The sequence below is a fragment of the Micromesistius poutassou genome, assembly GCF_964030765.1.
Source record: "Micromesistius poutassou genome assembly, chromosome: 18".
Taxonomy (NCBI): Eukaryota; Metazoa; Chordata; class Actinopteri; order Gadiformes; family Gadidae; genus Micromesistius; species Micromesistius poutassou.
In genome coordinates, this window is record NC_140288.1 from 4,902,512 (window position 1) to 4,925,213 (window position 22,702).

The 22,702-nt window shown below is 42.1% G+C and overlaps 2 protein-coding genes across 2 annotated transcripts in view; one reads left to right on the forward strand and one right to left on the reverse strand.

The window, feature by feature from the left end:
* Window positions 1-1,232: 1,232 nt before the first annotated feature.
* On the forward strand, window positions 1,233-10,816 carry LOC311362947 (coxsackievirus and adenovirus receptor homolog; the record flags this gene model as incomplete). The annotated part of the gene is made up of 8 exons (XM_084482859.1): window positions 1,233-1,276; window positions 1,684-1,736; window positions 3,350-3,519; window positions 4,970-5,165; window positions 6,130-6,282; window positions 6,468-6,590; window positions 7,997-8,138; window positions 10,612-10,816. 8 exons carry the CDS (start codon window positions 1,233-1,235, stop codon window positions 10,814-10,816), a joined length of 1,086 nt encoding a protein of 361 aa, XP_084338985.1.
* Window positions 10,817-13,449: 2,633 nt separating this feature from the next.
* vav2 (vav 2 guanine nucleotide exchange factor) overlaps window positions 13,450-22,702 on the reverse strand; it is a 150,823-nt gene continuing 141,570 nt past the window's right edge. The window contains 14 exon segments of the mRNA XM_084483044.1: window positions 13,450-13,792; window positions 15,353-15,507; window positions 16,561-16,650; window positions 17,972-18,095; window positions 18,823-18,910; window positions 19,371-19,487; window positions 19,881-19,942; window positions 20,139-20,203; window positions 20,206-20,209; window positions 20,920-21,002; window positions 21,005-21,046; window positions 21,540-21,558; window positions 21,963-21,976; window positions 22,101-22,189. Coding sequence (XP_084339170.1) covers window positions 13,745-13,792; window positions 15,353-15,507; window positions 16,561-16,650; window positions 17,972-18,095; window positions 18,823-18,910; window positions 19,371-19,487; window positions 19,881-19,942; window positions 20,139-20,203; window positions 20,206-20,209; window positions 20,920-21,002; window positions 21,005-21,046; window positions 21,540-21,558; window positions 21,963-21,976; window positions 22,101-22,189 — 1,000 coding nt within the window. The 3' untranslated portion in view covers window positions 13,450-13,744.

The window sequence follows — 22,702 nt, forward strand, 5'->3', positions numbered from 1 at the left end:
CATGTATACTCAGACAATTGCAGTTGTCCAATTGCGGAGCATATTTAAACTATGGCTTTAATCTGATTAAGCTGTGCATGTAAACGTACTGAGAGAGAGAGGTGAGCAGTTAAAATTGCTGAATATCCTTGAGCACAATGGTGAATTTTGGATGGAACTGTGGATTTTGTATTTCTTTAACCCACCGGCTGCAGTGGACTAGCTCAGTGGGGAAAGATTGAACGTGTGTTGATGACAATCTCATTCTACATAATTTCTTACAACTGGGAACTAAGCATTTCATTTTGATTGAGGTAAATGCTCTGGCTGTGTTTCAATCAGTTGAAAAACACCCCCTCCTATACACCTAGAAATATTCAAATGTCGGCCTGAATTCAGAATTCAGAATGCACAAACTGCCTATAATGCAGCTATTTTCTTCACTCAGTATTTTAACTGCCTCAGTCGCTAAGTCCATGAGCATGAGTGTTTAAACACTGTGAGAGGGTGGGAGTTGAACCAAACCATGGCTGATTTCCATCTCAAATACATAGACAAAGACAACCATTATAATGGGAACTTAACAAACCTGCAAGTTGTGTGCAGCACGCCACACTCCCTGGGTGTGGCCTCGTGAATAACTGGTTCCTGGTTTCCTGGTCTGGTGTCATGGGGAAACCTGACACTCCTTAGGTGTTGAAGGTGTTCAGATCGGTGTCTCATTACATATATATCCCTTGCACTTGTTTCATCAGGTTTACACTCGTTGGTAACTCATTTTTGTATAATTTGAGTGCATTTTTCAATGAAGTTTAACTCAACAAGAAACGTGTTAAAATCCTTTTTCTGGGTGATAAGTATGTGTTTAGTACGACTGTATTTTTGTACTGAATATGTATTTACATTAAATTACTAGAAATTATCAATAAATTGTATACATATTAATCTAATAATCTTTTATATTTTATTAGTATTATCTTATATGTATAATTGTATTGCTGTACTATAAGTGTCATTTTGTATTGTCATTTACCAGTAGAGATGGTGAGAACAATTGAATGACTCAACATTCACCAAAAACAACATAGTTGCCATTATTCATGCTGTGTTAAAGAGCCAAACAATACTGCAAGGTGACACCAAACCCAACAAGAAAAACAGGTGTGGCTCTCTGCCAATGGCACAGCGTTATGCTAATGATGGGGGAGTTGGTGCCAGACTCTCAGTTTGAAGAGGAAAGACTACAGTCTACAATGAACTTCGGTCATACGCACCCCATGGCTAGACTTCCATCGAGGTAACTATACAAAAAGCCTTAACACTGTTAAGGCTGTTAAGTACAGTTATATGCAATTGCATGTTGAAATTGCTGTTAACCTTACTGTATTTGAAAGGTAAGACTTTAAGTAAGACTATAAGTGTTTATTATTTTCTGATCGCCATCTCTGTGACGTAATATTCAGAATTCAAATTCAGAAATCTTTATAGTCTATTTACTATTTACATATGCACATTAAAAGTAAAGCCACATTAGGGCAAAGTGCAAGGTGTGTAAATTGTGAAATGGCAGGGGGCAGCAGTGATTTGTATATAATAATATAATATCAATAAATATACATTATATTACTTTATAGTTCATACTCTGTATGACCTCTGCCCTCTGAATGCAGTTTACTCCAATGTATATTTTCTGCCATGTTTCAGTTACAGTGGAATATATCTGTTTCGCGTGATATACACAGCCTTTCTTAGCACAGGTGAGGGACACTCACACGCATGCACACCCACCCCACAGCTTGACAATCTGCAGGCAACAGAGCGCCTTTTCCATTCTACTCAAGCCAAAATGAAGCTCTGTACCGCTAGGTAGGAACTCACCTTTTGTGTTGCTATGGCACACACATGCTCGTCCAATCAGATAAGACACTGAGCTGGCTCCCAAGAGGGCTGCCGACCCTCTAGTGTAGCCAATGTATGATCACTGTGTACTAACTAGACCAATGAACCTCTCAGTGAGAATGGTCATCGCATTGGTTGCCTTTGGAAAAAAACAAATGTACTTATACATGCCTAATGTTCAATCGAGGGGAACTCCTGTATAACAGTATGTGCATTATGTGTAGCTGTTCCCACTGAACTCAAACATCCGCACCAATGAAACCACACAATAACAACCACCCAGCCCCTCTGCTAAGCTTTCCCTAATCAGAGGGAAGGTAACCAAGCTACATGAGCCGTGCTAGGTTCATGAACCTAGCACGGCTAGGTTCATGAACCTAGCCGTGTTGCTATGCATAGCAACATGTTGTTGCTATGCATAGCAACAACAGGTCCCTTTCACACCTACACCTGGTGCTTGATTCAGGGCAATGTTTCAGAGCCAATTATTGCTAAAATTTTGGTTGGTGTGATAATTTATACTTTTTTTTTATACTTTATATTTTTTTATAATTTATACTTTATGAGCTTGTTTACAGATGGCCACCAATGAGAACTGAAAACACCAGTTTGTGTGGATGGGCAGGCTTACATTTCTATGAGGATTTTGTCAAATTGCAACGTGATCGAGGACAGGGTCTTGATATTTGTTTGTAATATTTGTTAAAGGAAAAAAAAAACGTGGCATCAAAACTTTTAATCAGCGCCTTGGTGAATTAAGCCTTTGAAGAACATAACTGCGCACAAATAATAAATATTATAATTATTTGTTTCAGTTAAAAATCGGTTAAACTTGTATTGGCCAAGTAGCGAACCCATACACACCTTTGTCTCATTGTAATCTATGTTTGTTGGTCTTTTAGGCAGCTTGTTTTGCTAAATCTTTTGCAGGTAGCCTCAAGGCCTCTAACTAATTCAGGCGGTTTTAAAATATGACTAAAAAGCAAATAACAAAGAATAGATGAAAAAATACATGTTTTTTACCGGCATAATCATCTGGACCTTGCAATGAGAATGAAGGCCCAGCTCCAATTTGCAATCTGGAAAGTATTGAAGTTCAGTATTTTTCAATCTGTCAGTCACGGCACATAAGTGGGTCACAGCAGGGGACGAATGAAATGGCTGTGATACAAATATCGAAATGACAAAAATAGAAATTTGATTCGACTCATACCTAGAGAAATTGTTTTTAGTAGTACTTTTTGACATGGTCACGAGAACATATTATACTAGATCACTAAGGGGTTAGAGCATTTTGCTCTAACCCCTTAGTAATCAAGGATACCTGCAGGTTAGCTGCAGACATTTCAGTTTTAACCATTTAGCCTGGGAGCCAAACAGCCTGACCACTACACCTCTGCACAAACTATTCAATGTGTCTGAGGGCTCAAAGGTACCTACCCTGCTGTTATACATCTGTATGAATGTGCAGGTTTATGCAGGGCTCTGGTGCTGACCTCTGGGGGCCCCCAGACTATAAGGAAGGCCGTTGGCGACCGCGTGACTCTAGGATGTGCCTACGAATGGGGCGCCTCAGACCGCGGAGACCTGGACATAGAGTGGTCCCTGGTCAGCCCCGACACCACCATGAAAGACCAAATGGTAGGAATTAAGACCTTGTTCATGTGTCATTTAGAAAGAACTGGGATATGCCATCTACTGTTACTGCACTACCACTAATCATCATTTAAAAAAAAGATTGTTATTCTGATTCTTAGGGCGCACTCACACTAGGCAAAGTTACCCTGTACCATACTCAAGTACAATTGCCTCCCCCCCCACTGTGCTGCTGGCCTGTGCTCACACTAGGCAATCTCAACTGGGCCTGAGTATGGTTGCCTCTTGAACATATAGGTTGCGTATCCGTGCCTGTGCGCATGTCGTCTCATTAGCATCTGTACCGTGGCCTGAGCACACCTTTCCGAAGTGTACTGAGGCCACGGAATTTAACTGTACTTGAGCACAGATGGCGTGCTCACACTAGCAAAACAATCTAGAGTTTAGGGGGAAAACATACTCGGGCAACGGTACAGATGGCCTAGTGTGAGTGCGCCCATTCTCTGTACTCTTGCCAATACCTTTTTTTTCTCCACTAGGTTGTGGTGCACTATAAATGCTTTATTAGCTTAACACTTAATCCATTGTTAAGCCACTAAATGTTCTACCATTGCATGTTGATTCTGTCGCTAATGTGCTAATCACTCAGTACCATTTACCAGTAGCAAATGCACTTTGGGTACCTTGAAAAGCGCTAGGTAATTCAATGAATCAATTAATTAATTAAGGAGATGGGGAGATGAGAAGACAATAAGACATCGCAGAAGCGTTGGAAACCAAGCCATTCAAATATACTGCATGCATGATCAAAGAGGATGTGATTGGCTTTACATTTTGTATAGGGTGGAAGGAACTACTGTTTCACATTATAATTTTTTTGATTTTGTGGATGCTTTTATTCAAAGCACCTTAAAGGTGAGGCTGAGAACAATCAAAACATAATCAATATTGGAGCGACAACAAACTTTTGCGCTTCCTTCCAGTTTCTGAAAAAACTAATGGAGGACTGTACAGTAACTTCTTATTTCACGTTCCTCCAAAGTAGATGTTCAAGCCTATTATAGAGACGATTACCAGGTGTTTCAAAATTAAACTTGACGTAAAAGTTTAAAAACAGAACTGAGTTGGTGGTAACTTTTCTGAGGAGCGACTTTGACAAGACGCCTCATAGCAGAGGCTGTGTTATAGTCACCTTGCGTTAGTTGCCGCATCAGAATAATAATTAAAAAGAAGGGTTGAACATGAAAAATGCAATGTGATCAGATGGTAGGCCAGTTTGCAGGAATAACATTCTGTAACATTCATTCATTTTTTTACAACAGTTTTCTCATCCATCGGTTGGAAAGTATGAAGCATGACAAAATTACTTTGAATTCCTACAGTAGCCTATAGCATAGTCTTTTTAATCATCTGTCATGTTCATCGAGTTTCCTTCAATCAGTTTACCCATCCACCTGTAAGTATCTCTCAATCTACTTCCCCCCCATTATTTTAGCTGCTGTCCTACAGCAATGGAAAGAAATACATCCACACACCCAGCGAAGGCGTCGACTTCACTGCGACTGACCCGTCCAAGGGGGATGCTTCGCTCTCCATCGCCGTGCTCTCCCCCCCTCACAGCTCCACCTACCAGTGTAAAGTCAAGAAGTCTCCTGGGGTGGACATGCGCAAGGTGACACTGGTCGTCCTGGGTAAGACTCCTTGGGGGATCGGCTAGCGTATGTTCGGCCCATGTAAATCTTTGAAATAATTTGCATGTGTCCGAGGAGGCTGTACTGTATGCTCACCATAGACCTCTGAAGAATAAGTCCCGCCTCCGTCAAATGTCTACGGGAAATAACATGGGGTTTTTGAATGATCGTACATAACAAACTCAGGTAGCGGAGAAGTAAAAGTTGTGTCATGTTTTGAACGACACACTTTTTCCATCTAGTTTCCCCTGAAGCTTTGGATTGTCTGTGCCGTTAAAGTAGTAAACTATTACGAAGAAGCATTATGCTAACGCAGATCTGTGCAGACTTCGGACGTCACGACTCTCCCAAGTATGTAGTTCAAAACGTGACGCAGCTTTTACTTCTTCGCCACCTACAGAGTTTGTTATGTACGATCATTCAAAAACCCCATGTTATTTCACATAGACATTTGACCAAGGGAACCGGAGCCTCGGAGGCGGGACTTATTCTTCTATACCAAAGGTTCATCATATGATTAAGCGGGTAGGGCTGGGTTGCTTATTTAGTGTATTAGCAACGATTAAGTATTTCTGTATGGAAAACCTCCAAACCAGTGCAATTAAATGTAGGCTTTCTGTTCACACTTGGATTAATTGTTACCAGTTAAAGATGCAAATGAATATGCCCTAGCCTACATACATAGTTCCTTTTTTAATGAGGTCAGCTTGACACATGGATAGGCTTATAATAAACAATTGCTCTTTGCTGTTCCCTTGAGTCGTTTATTAACATTTAAATCATGACTATAGCGTTTCAACTGAGGCTGTAGAATTGATCCGTTAGGATACCCGTGCAAATTGAGGTCAAACGCAACGCAGCAACTCCACTTGTGTTATGTTTAGAGCATTAAACAAAAACTTAAGTGCATCCTTGGAAATGGAATCAGCAGGGAAATTGACTCCTAATTGATATTTCATTTCAGAAAAGCCCTCCGTGCCAAAGTGTTGGAAAGAAGGAACCAATCAGGTGGCAGAGTCGCTGTCATTGCACTGCGAGTCCTCGAAGGGCTCCGCGCCATTAAAATACACGTGGACGAGAGGGCGGGGGAACCCGTTACCGCCAACACTGACACAGAGTAAGTCTGACCTCTGCTGGTTGGATACCGCAACTAGGCCTAGTATCCATAGAGAAAAAAGAAAGCTCAGAGGATATTAACTGTGGTTGTATTGAAGAGGTGTGTGTGTGTGTGTGTGTGTGTGTGTGTGTGTGTGTGTGTGTGTGTGTGTGTGTGTGTGTGTGTGTGTGTTACCTTATCTTCAGACGGTGTGACCGGACAGCTGTTGATCCGGAACTACTCGCTGAGCCTGGCGGGGCTCTACCTCTGCACGGCCGCCAACGACGTGGGGGAGGAGCACTGCACCATCCACCTGTCGGCCGAAAAACGTACGCGCACGCGCTCACACACACACATATGACGAAGTGATTTTACCCTCCGACTGAATAAATCAGCTTCAGGCACGACGCTACACCGGGGCTAAGGGGTGCTATAGCCCCGTCAAAAATCTGTGTAGCCCCAGTTAAGCCCCTGTGTATCATAGCTGCTTTCATTGAAAAAAAAAAAAAAAAAAAAAAAAAAAAAACCTCTTTATAAAGTAACTGAAGTCGTGAAAATCTATTATTTTCTTAGCACCCCCACCTATCGGTCAAGCTCCCCATTAGCACCGGGAGAGAAAATCCTGGCGCCGTGCCTGATCAGCTTGAACCACGATTAAACACAAACTATCAACACGTTTAAACGATTCGAATAGACTCAGTCAATTGCGGATAGTCATTAGCTATCTTGTTTCTTGCTTTCATCATAATCATGTTGTCACGTATATTTTTTTTCTTTACCAAAACGTCGTTGTTCGTTGTCTGATGAAAACGTTCCGTTGCTCCGCAACACAAACGGTTGGGCTCGCTCAAGCCACCCGGAGCCACCAGTTGAATTTCCGTTCGACCAATGAGAAGGCCCGGTGGCGGTCAAAGTACTGTAGCGGCGGCGACGAAGAGTAGCCTACAGTCAGGCTTAAGTTAACTGTAGTTCTTCCTTACTTGAACACAGCGCACCCAACACACATACATGACATTCTCGATAACGGTGCGACACGAAGAACACATGATAACAGAACTACACACCAACAACCCCAACCCATTAACCCCACTTAACCTATAACCACTCCAACAAATACGCCTATTGGGAACGTCTATTCAACAGCAATAGCGAATTCCCAGGATCCCCTGCGCGGAACCCGAACAGTACTGAAAAGTCATCGTCAAAAAGTAGCTCAAATTAAATGTTTTTTCAAATTGAATTAAGTATCGAAATAATATGTCTGGGTTTAAATGTATGCCTACATAATTATCAACAGTAAAAAAGTACATTTAAACATCTGCGGCAACTAGGGGGATGGAGGGTGCCGCTGCGTTGGCTGTCAACATTATTTTATCTAGAAGTGGTTCAATTAAGTTAGTAACACCAATACAATTATTTTCAGATTTTATTTTGTGGCGTGTAAGGACGAATCCACTGCACATGCTTTAGAGTAAAAGTAAAAATTAAATAGTTTAAGTCGACAGAAATATTACAACTCAAGTAAAGAAAGAAAAAAAATACTCGACTAAAGGCCTACGTAGGCTACTCAATAGCAAACTTATTTACTTCACACGTTCAAAACTCGTGAATCGTGACTATTCAGACCTATACCCCTACAATAATTCGTCGAGGATGCGGTAAATACGATAGCTGGGATGGTGCTGCAGGAGATGATGTAACGAGCGGTTGTTCCCTCTGTGTGTGTTCCCTCCAGCGCCGAGCCGAGCCGGGGTGATTGTGGGCTCTGTGGTGGGCTCTATCCTGCTCCTCATCCTCCTCCTGCTGCTCCTCTGGCTCCTGCTGTGTAAGCTCAGCGATCGACGCCGTGACCAAAAGGAGTTCTCCAATGAAATAAGGTAGGTGTATACAGGGGGGTGTTGGAAAGGTTAGTGCCGTGTGAGAAATGTGCGCAATTTTGAAAACCTTGTTGAGTCAAATTGAAAACGCTTGTGTAATTGAATCATTCAATAACGCATTTACATATTTTTTTACATAGGCTTTACACACACACACACACACACACACACACACACACACACACACACACACACACACACACACACACACACACACACACACACACACACACACACACACACAGCTATTAACTTGTTTTAATGAGAAAATAAGGGTTCTAATAGAAAGCCAAATGTATAGAATGTATAGCAGGCCGAGCACTCTCTTGTGGTAAGCACTTATGGTGTTTCCAACATCATAAGGGAGCATTAAGTCTGTGAACAAAAAATACTGAAAAGTATAAATAATTTAAAACTGCAAAAAGCTTGTTTTACAGCCAACAAGCAAAAATTCCTACAGCATAAAAATAAATAAATCAGTTAGACCTACATTTCTTTATAGGCCCAAAGCTGTCGACACACTCGCCTGTTTTTCCATGAGCAATAAATATATAACTATACACCAACTAAAATGTGTTGTTTCACAGATGCTGTGTTTCATATCGTAGCTAAACCCCTACAGAGCCACTAAAAAATGTGCTTAATGTTTAATGAAGGAAAATTTGATTTTCATGTTGCAGTGCTTCAGAAGATTTCTCATAAACACATTTCGAAAAAAAATCCTTAGATATTGGACCCCTCTGTTAATGCTTAAATAGGCCTTATCATTATTGACATTTTCAACAGTGGTGTTTTCGTGTTTGAGTTGGATTATCGGAAAAGGAACAGGATTTCACCCTGCTGGTGTAAATAGCGTTTTAAACCCTAGGATATTGGATTCACACCAAACAATAATAACTGTATTGATTTACAGAACTACTGAAAGTTCTGACTGACAGCCATAACTTTTACCAAAAAGGAGGAACTGGAGAAAGTGTAAACCCTTATAGTCTCAGTGGTGACCGTGAGACATCTCTGGAATACTCCAGCGAGGTCCAGAGTGGGTAGAACTAGATCTGTTTGTTCTGAAACCAGTAGAGTGTATAAAGTAAAACATGGTGGTCCAGATATGGTGGGAGTAAAAGGTTGGAGAAATTAAAACTAGTATGAAGAGTTAGGAGAGCCACTTTAGAAAACAACTGGAAAAGATTTCCAGACAACTAGGAGGAAGAAAGTTGAAGGTGCAGCAGTAGTATTTGTCTTCTGACACAACATGAGGGAAATCCAACTAATCAAGATTGTGTGCGATCTCTGTTAACAATGATTACAGTGATTCATCCAAATTGTCAGCAATTTTCTTTTAACAATGATTACAGTTAATCAGCAACCAATCATACCAAATTGTCACCAGTATTAATTTCTGAAATAACTTACGATGAATTGATTTGTGTAGCATCTTATAGCATTATATAGCAAATGTGTAACCTTATTCCTAGACCATATGGATGGAGGCACCTTTTTGCACTTTTTCTATCTTTTCTAAGGATCAGGTTGATTCTGGTTACAAGATTCTCCATCTGGTGTCAAGAGACACAATCCACAAACAACACTTTACAGGGTTCTGAAAATAAAAGGCCATGTTCCCACCTTCAGAGATAATCCATTGTCATTTCTTGCAAACGATGTGAATAGCAAGCAGGTGTTAGAGTTGAGAAACATGATAAACTGCAAGGCGCCAGATTTGAACAGCGATTTGGCAGTAGCAGCCTGTGGTGTGCAGAACTTGCATTCAGAAAAACACGCATTGACAGCCAAGGCTAGAATGCTGATAATACTGTTGACATATGTAGCTGGAGTTTGTTATTAAGAACAGCTTGCAGAACCAAGCTGTTCTTTTTAATAATAAACAGCAGACGAGACAGTAAAAATCATCCTCATTGGAAGCCAACAGGATGGATATGAAGGAGCCGCTTGTCTCCCTGTTGTCCAACATCACTCTCCAAATCAGATTACGGAGTCTCCTACTCTCTTAATCAGTGAAAGTCTTCTTCATTGGGGTGACATATGGGGAGGAAAATTGCTTCCAACAGTTAACATTTACCACCAGATTCAGCAGTCACATGCAGATTTAAAATACTGATATTAACATTAACCCCCAGGGCAAATCGCTTTCTATGATTAGTGAATTAGTGGTTGCGGTGTCCGACTCTGCTGTCTACCGGTAGGCCTTCTTGGGCAAGATGCCTTCCCTTTATCTGCTCCTTGAGGAGGTGACATCTGAATGCAATGCATGTCACTTGAGGATCATCCCAATGTTTGTTTAATGAGGCTGGTAATCCATACTACATGTTAGCGGTTAGACCTGCCACCTGTTCGGTCTCAACATGAGATATTTCCCATCCATGTTAGTTATTTTTGTTTTCCCTGTAGATTATTACAGAAATAGTAAGTTGGCTCAGATCTGTTCTGATCCACTGTTGTTTTGTTCTCAAAGGGAGGACGCTGCTGCTCCAGAGAGCCGACCTGCCAGTCGTTTCACCAACAGAAGTTCCAGCCAGTACCGGGGGGGCAGTTACAGCCATGTATCCAGGCCAGAGCCCTACTTTATGGGGAACAGCGAGTTCACTTCCCCCCAATCCACCACCAGCCCTGGAAGCCCAAGTGTCAGCTATGACGCCAAGTACGGAGATGTGGTATGATTAGGGCACTTATGCAGCTCTGGTTCCCCAAGATGAACTGTGTATTAACACGTGTACATTACTAATTTAAAGTTTTTACATTAAAAAAATGTAGCAACATCATACATCTAATACAACATACATTTCTCACCAGTGTGAACCCATTTGCATCTGAAATTATATATATATATATAAAATATGTTTTTGTTACATCATATCCATATTTGTTATAATCCTCACACTAACACGACTTTTTGAGTCAATGCTATACAGAAAGTGCCTAGTTATGTGTGTATTAAATATGAATAATCATAATTGCAGATGTGTATCTTGTTTTGGTTCGTTGTATACTACATAAACAGACCCCCCCCCCCCCCCCGCAAAAAAAAACATTAAATCCCATATTTAGACAAAAAAGAGAAATATTTATTTCATCATAGACGTCATTTTTGAAATACTCGACCATTCAAAAAAATTTACACAATTAAGTTATCTTTTTTTCCACGTTTTCATGAGGATGTACTGACAGGGGTTGAAATATCAACGGCCACATGCGATGGTCTCCTTGTTCTCCATCCACGACACAAACAGAGACACCGCCCCCCCCGTCTCTCTCTGAGATAACATGGAGGCCTACTACAGTGTTCCACAGTCCCAAGCTCTCAAGGCTCTCTCTAAAACAAGACAAGGTGGTATGACTCGTGATCGAGGGGCAGTTGGCATCTGGAACATAAGATCATAAGACAGTCCAAGAGGCTTAGTATATCCTTGTGACCATCGCCTTCTTCAGGTCCAGCAGTCTTGGTGAACAGTCAGTGTTATGGTTTTCAGGTTATGCTTTTGCTTGCTCCGCTGGGTTATTTGGCGTAGCGGGGATGAGAAGGGTTAGTACATTTTTGTCTGTAATAAACTTTTGATTTCTTGAGTAGCATCTTCTAATGAATCATATGGGAATTTAAACAATTGTCTTTTGAAAAGTTGTAACTTCACTTTGACACTGTGAACATTAGATTTAATACATTAACATAATTACATTTTTAGTTGAAAGGTTTCTTTAGAAAATGCTGCATTTATATTTCCTCTCCATAAACATCCACAGTCTGAGCCTCATAGGACTGTTCAACTTCAACATAGTTGTTGTAAGATTAAGAATAAGTTTGAATTCAATAAATTAACCCTTTTAGCAGTTGGTTTGACCAATATCTCTAACTGGACATGTATTGTTCCATGTACTGTTTCATGTCATGTTTTACTACATTTCCCAACAACAAAGAAAACCTGTAAACAAGCTTCTAAAATGACATCAGAAACCAGGGTCTGTGTACTACTTAACAGAGAAGTGGGAGAAGTACCGCAAAACCAGAACAGACCGAGACGGAAACTTTGACGGCACTTTGAAAAATACTGGAGAAGAAAATAAACGGATACACTGAGATGTTAAATGCTGAATATTCACCAAACCACGGCGGGTACTTCTGCCTCCTGGGCAGTTAACTAGTTCACAGACAGTGTTGTAACTTCATGTTTAAATAACGCTGGTTTCCACCAGTCCACAAGGTGCCAAAAAAACTCTATCACACATGGAACATGATTAATGTCATCTCACCACCACCACCACCACCACCAGCTCTTGATCGTCTGTAATTAAAGCAACAAACTAGAAAGACAGCATTCCATGCAGACAACAAAAAAAAATTGAATTTGGCTTTAGAGAGTTGGTGACAGTCCAGTATTTTTGTACCCTTCTTTTTTCTTTTGTATAATAAACAAACACATTTGGATTTTTTTTTGCAAAGAAAAACAGAAAAACAAGAGCACCTACATTTGCAAGAGTGGCATGGTTATGAGTTATAAGTCGGTGAAAACTGCTCCAGTACAGATGAAAACCAACACCAGGCCCGGTGTGAACCACATACCGTTGTTGTTTAGACTCAAAACACCGTCCCTCCATGTTTTAATCTCAGCAACCGTGCTCTGTCTATGGTTCTCCACTCCAGTTACATTTTGTATGCCGACACGCTCCGCTATCTCGTTTTCCAGGTTTTTTATTCCCCTTGGAAGGGAAGCTTACATCGGTTGATAAGCGCCTCGCAGATCGCAGATCGCGCCTCGCAGATTCCAGATGTTTTACAGTAGTCTTATTTGGGTTGGAGTGACTTTATAGGGGAAGAGGAGTAGGTGGGTAGTTAGTGGGTTCCTGGTTAGTTGATGTTGAGTTTCTGAGAACAATGACCATTCTTCAAAGGCACTGTACTGTACATTGGTCAAGATGTCGTTGTATGTGTGTGTGTGTGTGTGTGTGTGTGTGTGTGTGTGTGTGTGTGTGTGTGTGTGTGTGCTTGCAAGGAATAAGTATTTTTTGTCCATCCATCGGATTCAACCCCCCAAGGCATCGCCATGACAACTAAGGCAAAAATCGTCCATCATGACAACTGAGAAACCGTATTTTTTAATTATTTTTTTCTGCAATCCGATTATTTGCCTTTACTAATATCATTATTATTTTTTTTGTTATACTTCAGCACAATAATCATTGGCATCTCTATTCAATAAATTATCTATACTGTACATTTAATTCTCCAAAGCATAGACCTGCAACGAGGGGCAGCCTTTGTCAACGTAAAGGAACCCCGTGGCTCTATATTATGTTCAATAGCGTTCCATAAAGCCACGGCGCCACACAGAGGCCGGCAGACGGCGCTCCCGCCCTCCCTCTGTGTGCACAGACGTGGCGTCATAACAAAAAAAATACAAAAATTGAAAAAAAGCGAAGCCGACTCACAAAACAATTTGGTAGAAACGCTCACTGCATTCAAAGGAGTATCCAGCAAAAAAAAAGTTGCCTTTTCTCTTTTTTTATCCATTGAGTTGAGTTTCCTGGGAGGATCAACGAGGTGGGGGTCCAACGGGTGGGAGAGGAGGGGGACAGGTTTTGACAGCATTTGGGTCCTACTGCACAGCCTCTTCGTCCACATAGGTGGAGGGGAACCATCCGATCTGAAAGGCCAGACAGAACAGGGACATTACTGCGCAGTACCACCCGCTGGCAAATAGCAAGGCAGATTGCAGGACTATTTTGTCTTGAATACATTAGACCTCATTAAAGTCTGAGGGTCAGGCACTCCCGGCTTCCCTGTAATAGAAACAATGGCATGCAATAGAAATGAGAAGGTTTCCCCATAATAATTTATCAGGAACTGATCAGCGACCCACAACCTCGCAGAGATCCTCTGGGGCCTGTGTTCTGGCCCTTCCACCCTCGACTTTAAAAGTTTTGACTCTGTGCCACAGAAAAACTCTAAATCTGTACTGTCCTCCTCCTCCTCTTCCTCCTCCTCCTCCTCCTCCTCCTCAGAAGAACCAGAATGCCGCTTGCCTCCCTTCCCTCAGAGTTCTCACACTCCTCCGCACACTTTCCAACAGCAGGCCACAGCCCTCCTACATTTCTATTTCCAGAGCTCAAAGCTTCCTCCAAGGAGCTAAATCCAGACTGTGTCAGCATCCTCCACCGAATGTTCCAACACATTCCGGTCCCTCCCTTTAAATGAGTTCCAGAGTGCACAGGGCATTGGCCGCGTTCCTCCCATGTTCTCCAAGATACTTTGGGTGGCTGCACCGGAAACACGGACCAGGAGTATTTTGGGATAAATTGCAAGTTAGATCGAGGTCTCTCCGCTCCGCTTCTTTAGCGTTGAACGGCGCCAGTGATGTTTAACGTCCCTTCTGCTTTGACAGAACACTCATAAAGCGGTCGATTGCTCGAGCAAGATTGTCTCAATCAGGATTAACTGCTCCATGGTTTCCAGCTGTTTGATATTTTACTTGAAGTCATTTTAAAGTCAGTCAATGTTCTTTTGGGTTGTATTTCTTGTTGGATTGTGTTGACGTACACATGCCAGAAAATGACTTGCGTTTCCTTCTAAATAGTCGGATCAAAATGATCTTAACCCAGCCACTCTGGAGGAGATCAGCGTTTGAGGTTGTTTTCCAGCTATTCATAAATGTGAGATTGTGCTCTCAACACGATCCTTATCCTCAAGTGCCATCCTATGCATGTGAAACAAGTAATTAAAACACTGTTGATTGCCTTACCACTATCATACAGGCAGTGATCACACAACAGATATGGTTCTACTTGCGTAACCAATTATTTTTCTAATAATCGAGGGGAAACTGTTGCACCCAGGATGGGCAGTTTAATGGAAGTGCTAATAAGAAAAAAGTTGAATATAGCTGTTCTCTAAAAACTGTTCCAAGGTTGTACTGTCCTTAAGAAAACAACATTTTAGGAATGTTATTACAAGAAAATCGTTTACAGTTTTACTTGGAAGCCTAAGAAGAAAGTTGTATTATTGTTTTCAGAAGAAAAATCATGTTTCAAAGATGATTACTGTTTAAGATTGTACTCAGAACAAATTAGGAGTAGTCATTTAGTAGCATTCAGAAGAAATCAGTTTCATGGTATTAACTAGTAAAAACTGTTTAAGGTATGAACTCAACAGAACACCGTTTTAAGGTAGTAACTCATAAGAAAACACTTTTGAAGGTGGTACTCACTCTGCCGTTGGCCTCTCCTTTCCACCAGCCCTGGTCTCCTCCGATCTTGCTGTAGATCTTGACAATGTCCCCCTCCCGAAGTGACAGCTCCCTCATGTCACGCGCCGCAAAGTTATACCTGGCCACCGCCGTGTTCACCACCCGCGGCGTGAACACTGGGGATGCAAGGTCACACAAAGGTCACGCACGGTCACACAAAGGTCACGTCACCATGGTAGAGTTCAGTTGACAAAGAGTTTGACCTGGGGATTATTGCGTCATTAATGAGAAGTTGGGGTTATGGCATTTTGCGGACACTGGGGTTGGAGCCCAGAATCTTTCAGTTGGGAGTCAAACACCCCTACCAGCACTAGCCCACCAGCAGTATATATGTTAGGTGATGTTAATGTTATGCTCGATTAGGTAGGGCATCCAATTTGTCAGCTTTTGGATTTAAACTGGTATGCTGACAACAGTTACATAACATCTAAAAACAGCTTCTCTTTATCCCTTTAATACACAGTTACTTAAGGAGAGGTAACAGCGATACAAATCGCAACGTACAGATATCAAGTTCATGCAAGTCTCGCACCTAAGATAAAGTCAAGGAGCAAGGTAACTTTGGCAGCAGTCAGGTCTGGTTTTTATTTAAGCAGGTCTAAAATAAAGTGCAGAGAACGTGTGGCGGAACGAACGCGTGTAGAACAAACTCACGCTGCGACAGAATGAGAGGGAACGGTCTTTCTAGCTCCTGATTTGATTGCTGCCCGACACCCTGGGTGGAGACATGTCTGGGGAACGTTCTAGATAATGAGCTGGGCTCCATGGGAGTGAGAGCTTTGATGAGACCAGCAGCACACAGAGACAGAGACACAGAGAGAGAGAGAGACAGAGAGAGAGAGAGAGGGAGAGAGAGAGAGAGAGAGAGAGAGAGAGAGAGAGAGAGAGAGAGAGAGAGAGAGAGCGGGAGAGAGGAAGAGAGAGAGAGAGATAACGATACAAAACAAAGAAAAGTTAACGAGAAGAAATAGACTGACGTAAAAAACAAAGAGAAACAAAACTAAATGTAAATGAAAAGGAAAGAATCAAAACAAGAAAGAAACCGCAAAAAAGAAAGATGAACAAAATACAAAGATGTGCAGGGAGATAGGAAAGAAAGAAATGGAGAAAGGGAGAGAGAGAGAGAGAGAGAGAGAGAGAGAAACAACAGGAGAGGGGAGAGAGAGTACCTGACCAAAAGGGAGCTGAGCTCTGAGAAGATGAGAAGTTGAGACCTTGCGGGCTGAGGAAGGAGAAGTTGTAGGAGGCGCATGAGGCTGCTGGGAGGAGCAAGGAGCACCAGAGGAGGAGGAGCAGGAGGAGGAGCGCCAGAAGAAGAGGACCAGACAGGAGGAGGAGGAGGAGCAGGAGGAGAAAGCAGAGATATAAGAGCAATTATGCTCGAGTGGTCACAGTCACCGCAAAGCCCGCCCACACACACACACACACACACACACACACACACACACACACACACACACACACACACACACACACACACACACACACACACACACACACACACACACACACACACACGTTCCGTCTGTATGCCACAGGTTGCTATGGCAACAGGCTCCAGAGGGAAGAAATTAAAAGAGATGGCAACACCCCCAGCCCCACACACACCCCTCTGTACCGCCCCACCAAATCACCTCCATTCAGAGAACTACTTGGTAACTCAATAAGGTACCGTTTTAATACAATTTATACTATATGATCAATAGAGGACCTGGTTCATCCTTTTCTGTTTAAAAGTAGTCATCAAGACAGTTTAGACTTGATGACTTGTATATACAAGCTTATAATAATAATAATAATAATAATAATAATACAATGTCATAAAATTTATTTTGTGTCTTATTTCGATTCAATGTTTAGTTGGTAGTTATGTAATTTAATAAGTTCATTTTTCTGTAAAAGCAAGGATTCAAAAGGAGGCAACAGTGGTAAAGAGCTACAGCTAGCGTTTAGCGTTTAGCCTAGCTGTTAGCCCAATCTTCACATTGTGCTCTCATGCATGTTAGACTGTTTCTAGACCATGGGAAGATGCACAAGAAGATGCCAAGTAGGCTGGCTATTAATTGTTACTGAACCATGTATTCATTTACCTCCTCAGGTTCTATAAATGCTCATACATATTATATACTTAACTAAATATATATACTGCAATTTCCCAGCTTGGGATCAATAAAGTAAATCTATCTATCTATCTATATACCATAAGAACCTTCAGATAATAAGGGCCTTGAAATACTGGAAGTACAATCATTAATAATTGATATACGGCTTGATAAATAATGGGTGCATTGATATAATGTCAGAGCGTAATGATTTTAAGACACCTACATTGAAACACTTAAGCTAAATAACTGATTATCCCAAAAAATATTTGCAAGACGCATTTTGAGCTTGGAAAATGAAAATGTTGTCCTTTTTCGACACGTTTATTTTTTTGTGTTTTTATGTACAAACGGCTGTGTTTGTACTGGTCTAGAGTGTGGTCTTGTTGTGTCTTCTACTCCCACTAGCATCCGTTTTGGTGCCCCATTGGTGCCGTGTGTCCTGGCCCTGGTTCCCAGGGTGGTGCAGCTGGTCTACCTGGAGAGCGGGTGCTGGTCCGGGTGAGGGAACGTTCTTTGGACTTGTAGGGGTAGCGTAACGTCGTGTCCAGCAGCTTGAAGCTCTCCTTCAGGGAGTGGGCCTGGTAGTACTCCACTAACTCCTGATAAACACACACACACAACAGTGTAGAAGATACGGTTCACTTCGTTAATCCCGTGGATGGATCTCAGATGGGGGTCATGGGATCACAACACAAAGACAGGGCAGATATTTAACAATTGAATAATTGTTTTAGTATATACTACACGTGAACACTCCAAAAATAAACAATATAACACTTTTTGCCTGGATTTATATGTTTTTATTAGCGGTTTATTTCTTTTTATTAGTGTGTGACGAGACGACCAGAAAACAATATCCCGAGTTTGAGATCTCAATCATGGGATAGATAGCGAACCAATCAAATTGCGCCATCTTAGGAGGTTCACATGTAGCATATACTAAAATGAAATATGTGTAGGATAGATCTAAGTGAATAAATGCATGTAAATGTTATATGCAAAAATAACAACATTAAAGACTGTGTCCACACAACATCTCACTACTGTAGTGACATGTTTGTGAGCCAAACAGGTAATTAACACAGAATTAAACATCAATAAATCCTTGGGGATTTGCGTGGCTCGTACAAACAAAAGACAAAACCCGCTATCCAGCTGTTTGTTGGCCAGGTGCAGGGAAGAGTGGAATGCTGTGTTCTTATTGTTGGAAATGCTATGCTTGCCAACAACAACATCCAGCTATAGAGTCGGTTACCTTGATCAGATTTGGATGTAGAATAAGCATAACACAGATGTATATTTCATAATCCAATTTCGGTTGTTTACCAGAAGACTTTCAAATTTCTTGGCCTCTGTGATGTGAATCCAGCTGTCCTTCTCAATGACCTTGATGTGCTTCACTTCATCATTGAACCTAAACACACACGCACACGCACACACACACACGGTTCAAACAAACCACAGAGGGATATCATAATCAGATTCAGAACCCGTATGTATGAAGTCATCACAACATCTCTCATCTCCATCAGCCATCCCATCAGCCCTCGTATCGTTTCCCTCTGGATTTCACCCCCCACCCTTTTCCAGGCAGGATATACAAACAGGAAATCAAATCAAACATGCAATTAACCACGCTGTAATTAGATGGTAGCTTAGAAAGCGACTCAGAAATCCCCGCAGGAATTCCTCTCTTCAGCAAAATAAAACCTACAGAAACGTGTTCTGGAATCATGCCAGCCCCCCCCCCCAGCAAAGATCTAGATATGGAGATCAACATCAACACAATGAAAGAGTTCTGGAATAATCCAGAGGTCTAGAATCTTCCTCTGTGAGATCCGGAGTCTCTTCCTGGGGTTTTGAAGGACACTCACTTGATGCTAATGGCGAAGCGTTCCGCCTCGGCGGTGCGTTCCCTGATCAGGTAGGTCCCGCTGATGTGGGACTTCAGCAGGTTGTCTGCCTGCTGCCTCTCCATGTTCCCAGCAAACCTACACAGCAGAGGGGGCGGGGGGTGGGGGATGGAGAAGGCCGTTCACATGGCGATCAGGTGTTTACGGCATCTTTCATAGCATCACATGACATAAAAAGAAATGGCCTCCGGGGCCTGCAAAAGAAAATGACACCTTTCTATGACATGGAGTAAGTGGTAGTAAAGAAAATAGTGAAGTGAAAGTGAAGTAAAATAATATTTTAAGGGAATTCACTGTTTTAGTTCTATATGTACTGCAGCAAATCACGGTAGTCCTTCAGGAATACAAATAAACTACACTATTATCACTTTGAATAAGGTTGCTCAGTCCCGAGAGATACAGTAGCAGAGAGCTCCTTTGAAACCAATATAACAGAATACATCCATATACTTCATGCGAAGCAGCACTCACCAGGGGTAGCCATAGTAGTCCGTCTCCCTTGACGACTGTCGACTAGGACACGACTGGAATGGCTGTTGGCGACAAAGCAAAAAACACAGAGGATCCAATCACGCACCCACTAAAATCACAGCCATTAGTGCACAGGCAGATCATTACACACTAACACACCACAGAGGGTGCTTAAGAGGACGATAAGGAGGAGTGGGGCAATTCCACGGTGGTATATAGGAGGAGACATAGTGATTGGGTTTGAATGTATGTGCCTACCTTGGGGTCCAAACATGGCTTGACGCAGGTACTTGGGAAGAAGCCACTCTTGTGTGTCTGGAGGATTTACCCTGGGGAAAGATAGTCAAATACTATCAGCCTTACATCACAGCCAGGTACTAGGCTTATATCAGCCAGATATCAGCCAGTTGTCAGACAGTTATCATCCTCATATCAGCCAGTAACCAGCCTTATATCAGCCAGTAACCAGCCTCATATCAGCCAGTAACCAGCCTTATATCAGCCAGTAACCAGCCTCATATCAGCCAGTAACTAGCCTTATATCACAGCCAGTTACAAGCCTTATATCAGCCAGATATCAGCCTTATGTCAGCCTTATATCAGCCAGATATCAGCCTTATATCACTGCCTGTTACTAGCCAGACATCAGCCATTTATCAGCCTTATATCAGCCAGATATCAGACAGTTATCAGCCAGTAACCAGCCTTATATCAGCCAGGAGAACAGATGACAAGTCAGCCCTGGGCAGAATGATTTTTAAATGAGATGAAGATTATAACCACAGAAACCTATAAATAATAAATATGTTTTGTTGTGCTTTCCATAGCTGTTCTATTGAAACTTTGAAAGCGACACAATAAAAACCCATAGAGTCATTGAATCACACTTTTATCCGAGGCGACATTGGATGTGGAGCTATCTTTTTGACTGGGAGTTGAACTCCCTAGACAATACTCTTTCTGTGTGCAGTGTGGGGGGGGGGGGGGGGGGGGGTAATAGCGTGGGGGCTTTAGGGGGGAGAGGGGGGTTCCTCCTCACCTCCCACCAGGAGGTCTCAGGCTCCCCCTTCAGCAGCTCGATGAAGTCCCCGGTCTGGAGGGCCAGCGGGGGCTTCCCCGGGGCGCTGGCGTGCCGTGGTAGTTCCGCACCGCCACCATCTTAGGACCTGCCGGGGAACATCCAGATCAGTTAGCGTCGCGCTAAGAAGCATTTTCGCACAAACGAGCAAAAAGTGATGGACTGATCAAAAGAAAAACTTAGATTCACTTGACCACTAGATAATTCATTCAATATTTATGAACAAAGTCAGATTTATAAGATGCTATAAATTATTATTACAATGATAATATTCGTACTTACACTGTATACGTACTAATGTGGTCCTTCCTACCTGCACTTTATCAGTTCTGTTAGAACACTAAATAGACACAGCTTTGTCTCACATCCTCCATCACAGAAGACAAGTATTGTTGTAGTTACCTTTAAAATAACACCCATTACAAGAACTTACATTTTCTTTGACTATGTTTCGGTAGGTATATTATTTGTCGTGAGCCGCCCATTAGAGGGCAGTATTGAGCTGTGGTAGAGTGTGGAGTCGGGAGAAACATGAGGATACAAGGGACAGCAATAGAAACACTTTTCCACTCAAAACTTACCCAACGACATCCCAGCTTCCTGTACCGCAAACAAACAAAAAGAACATCCAATTAGCAAACAAATCATTGTTTTTGTTGTGCCATGGCAAATGAACATGAACATCGTAGGAAAGAAGGAAGAAAAACAGGGCATACATAGAGAGCGAGGGAGAGAGATACAGAGAGAAAGAGAGAGTGAGAGAGAGAGCGAGAGAGAGTGAGTGAAAGAGGTAGAAAGACACAAAGAGAAGGCAGGGTCAGACAGAAAGATAGAGCGAGACAGAGAGAAAGGGACAGAGAAACAGTGCAAGGAGAAGTTTTAGAGGAGGAGGCAGAAAGCAAGAAAGGGAGAGGGAGACTGTCAGACATATACAGACAGAGACAAGTGACATCCAAAGGACAAGTGACCTCCACTGAAACTCATAAAGTATGGAATCCACTTACCAGATCATGGGGATCTGAAAGGAGAGAAAGGGGAAGGGAGGTAACGAAAGGTTAGAGAGGTTCACACAACGACTCTGTTCTTGTCTGTCTGTCTGTCTGTAGTCCGAGAGGACCGTCTGTCTGTCTGTGGTCACTTACTGATTTTACAGATGGTGATAACTTCCAGACACTCCTTGTGTGCTCCTGTGCCACAGCGTGCACAGAAATAGCCCTGGTAGAAGATGCCCCTGGATAGAGCATGTGCGCACACACACACACACACACACACACACACACACACACACACACACACACACACACACACACACACACACACACACACACACACACACACACACAGGCAGAAGAAATTAAATACATAACCGTTAGTAAATTCTCATCCAAGTATAACAGACCATTATTACAATACATAAGACACGTTCAGTACTACTATCAATTATGACACACAGAAAATAAAATCGACACAAAATAAAATACCAACATCAGTACACTTCTCTTCATAGTAAAACACATATTAGGACATGTGCCATACTTCCATAAAGATAATTAAAAACATCTTTTAATCTATAATCACATCCTATCCACCCAGCATTTTGATTTAAACCTACAGGACAAACAGCACTCAGAGGAATTTAATAAGTTTTCATAACTTGGTCCATATCAGTGTGTCCCAGAATACCTTCTGTATGCTATATCCTACACCGACTCTGTGGGATGGTCTCCGACTGAATAGTACAGGC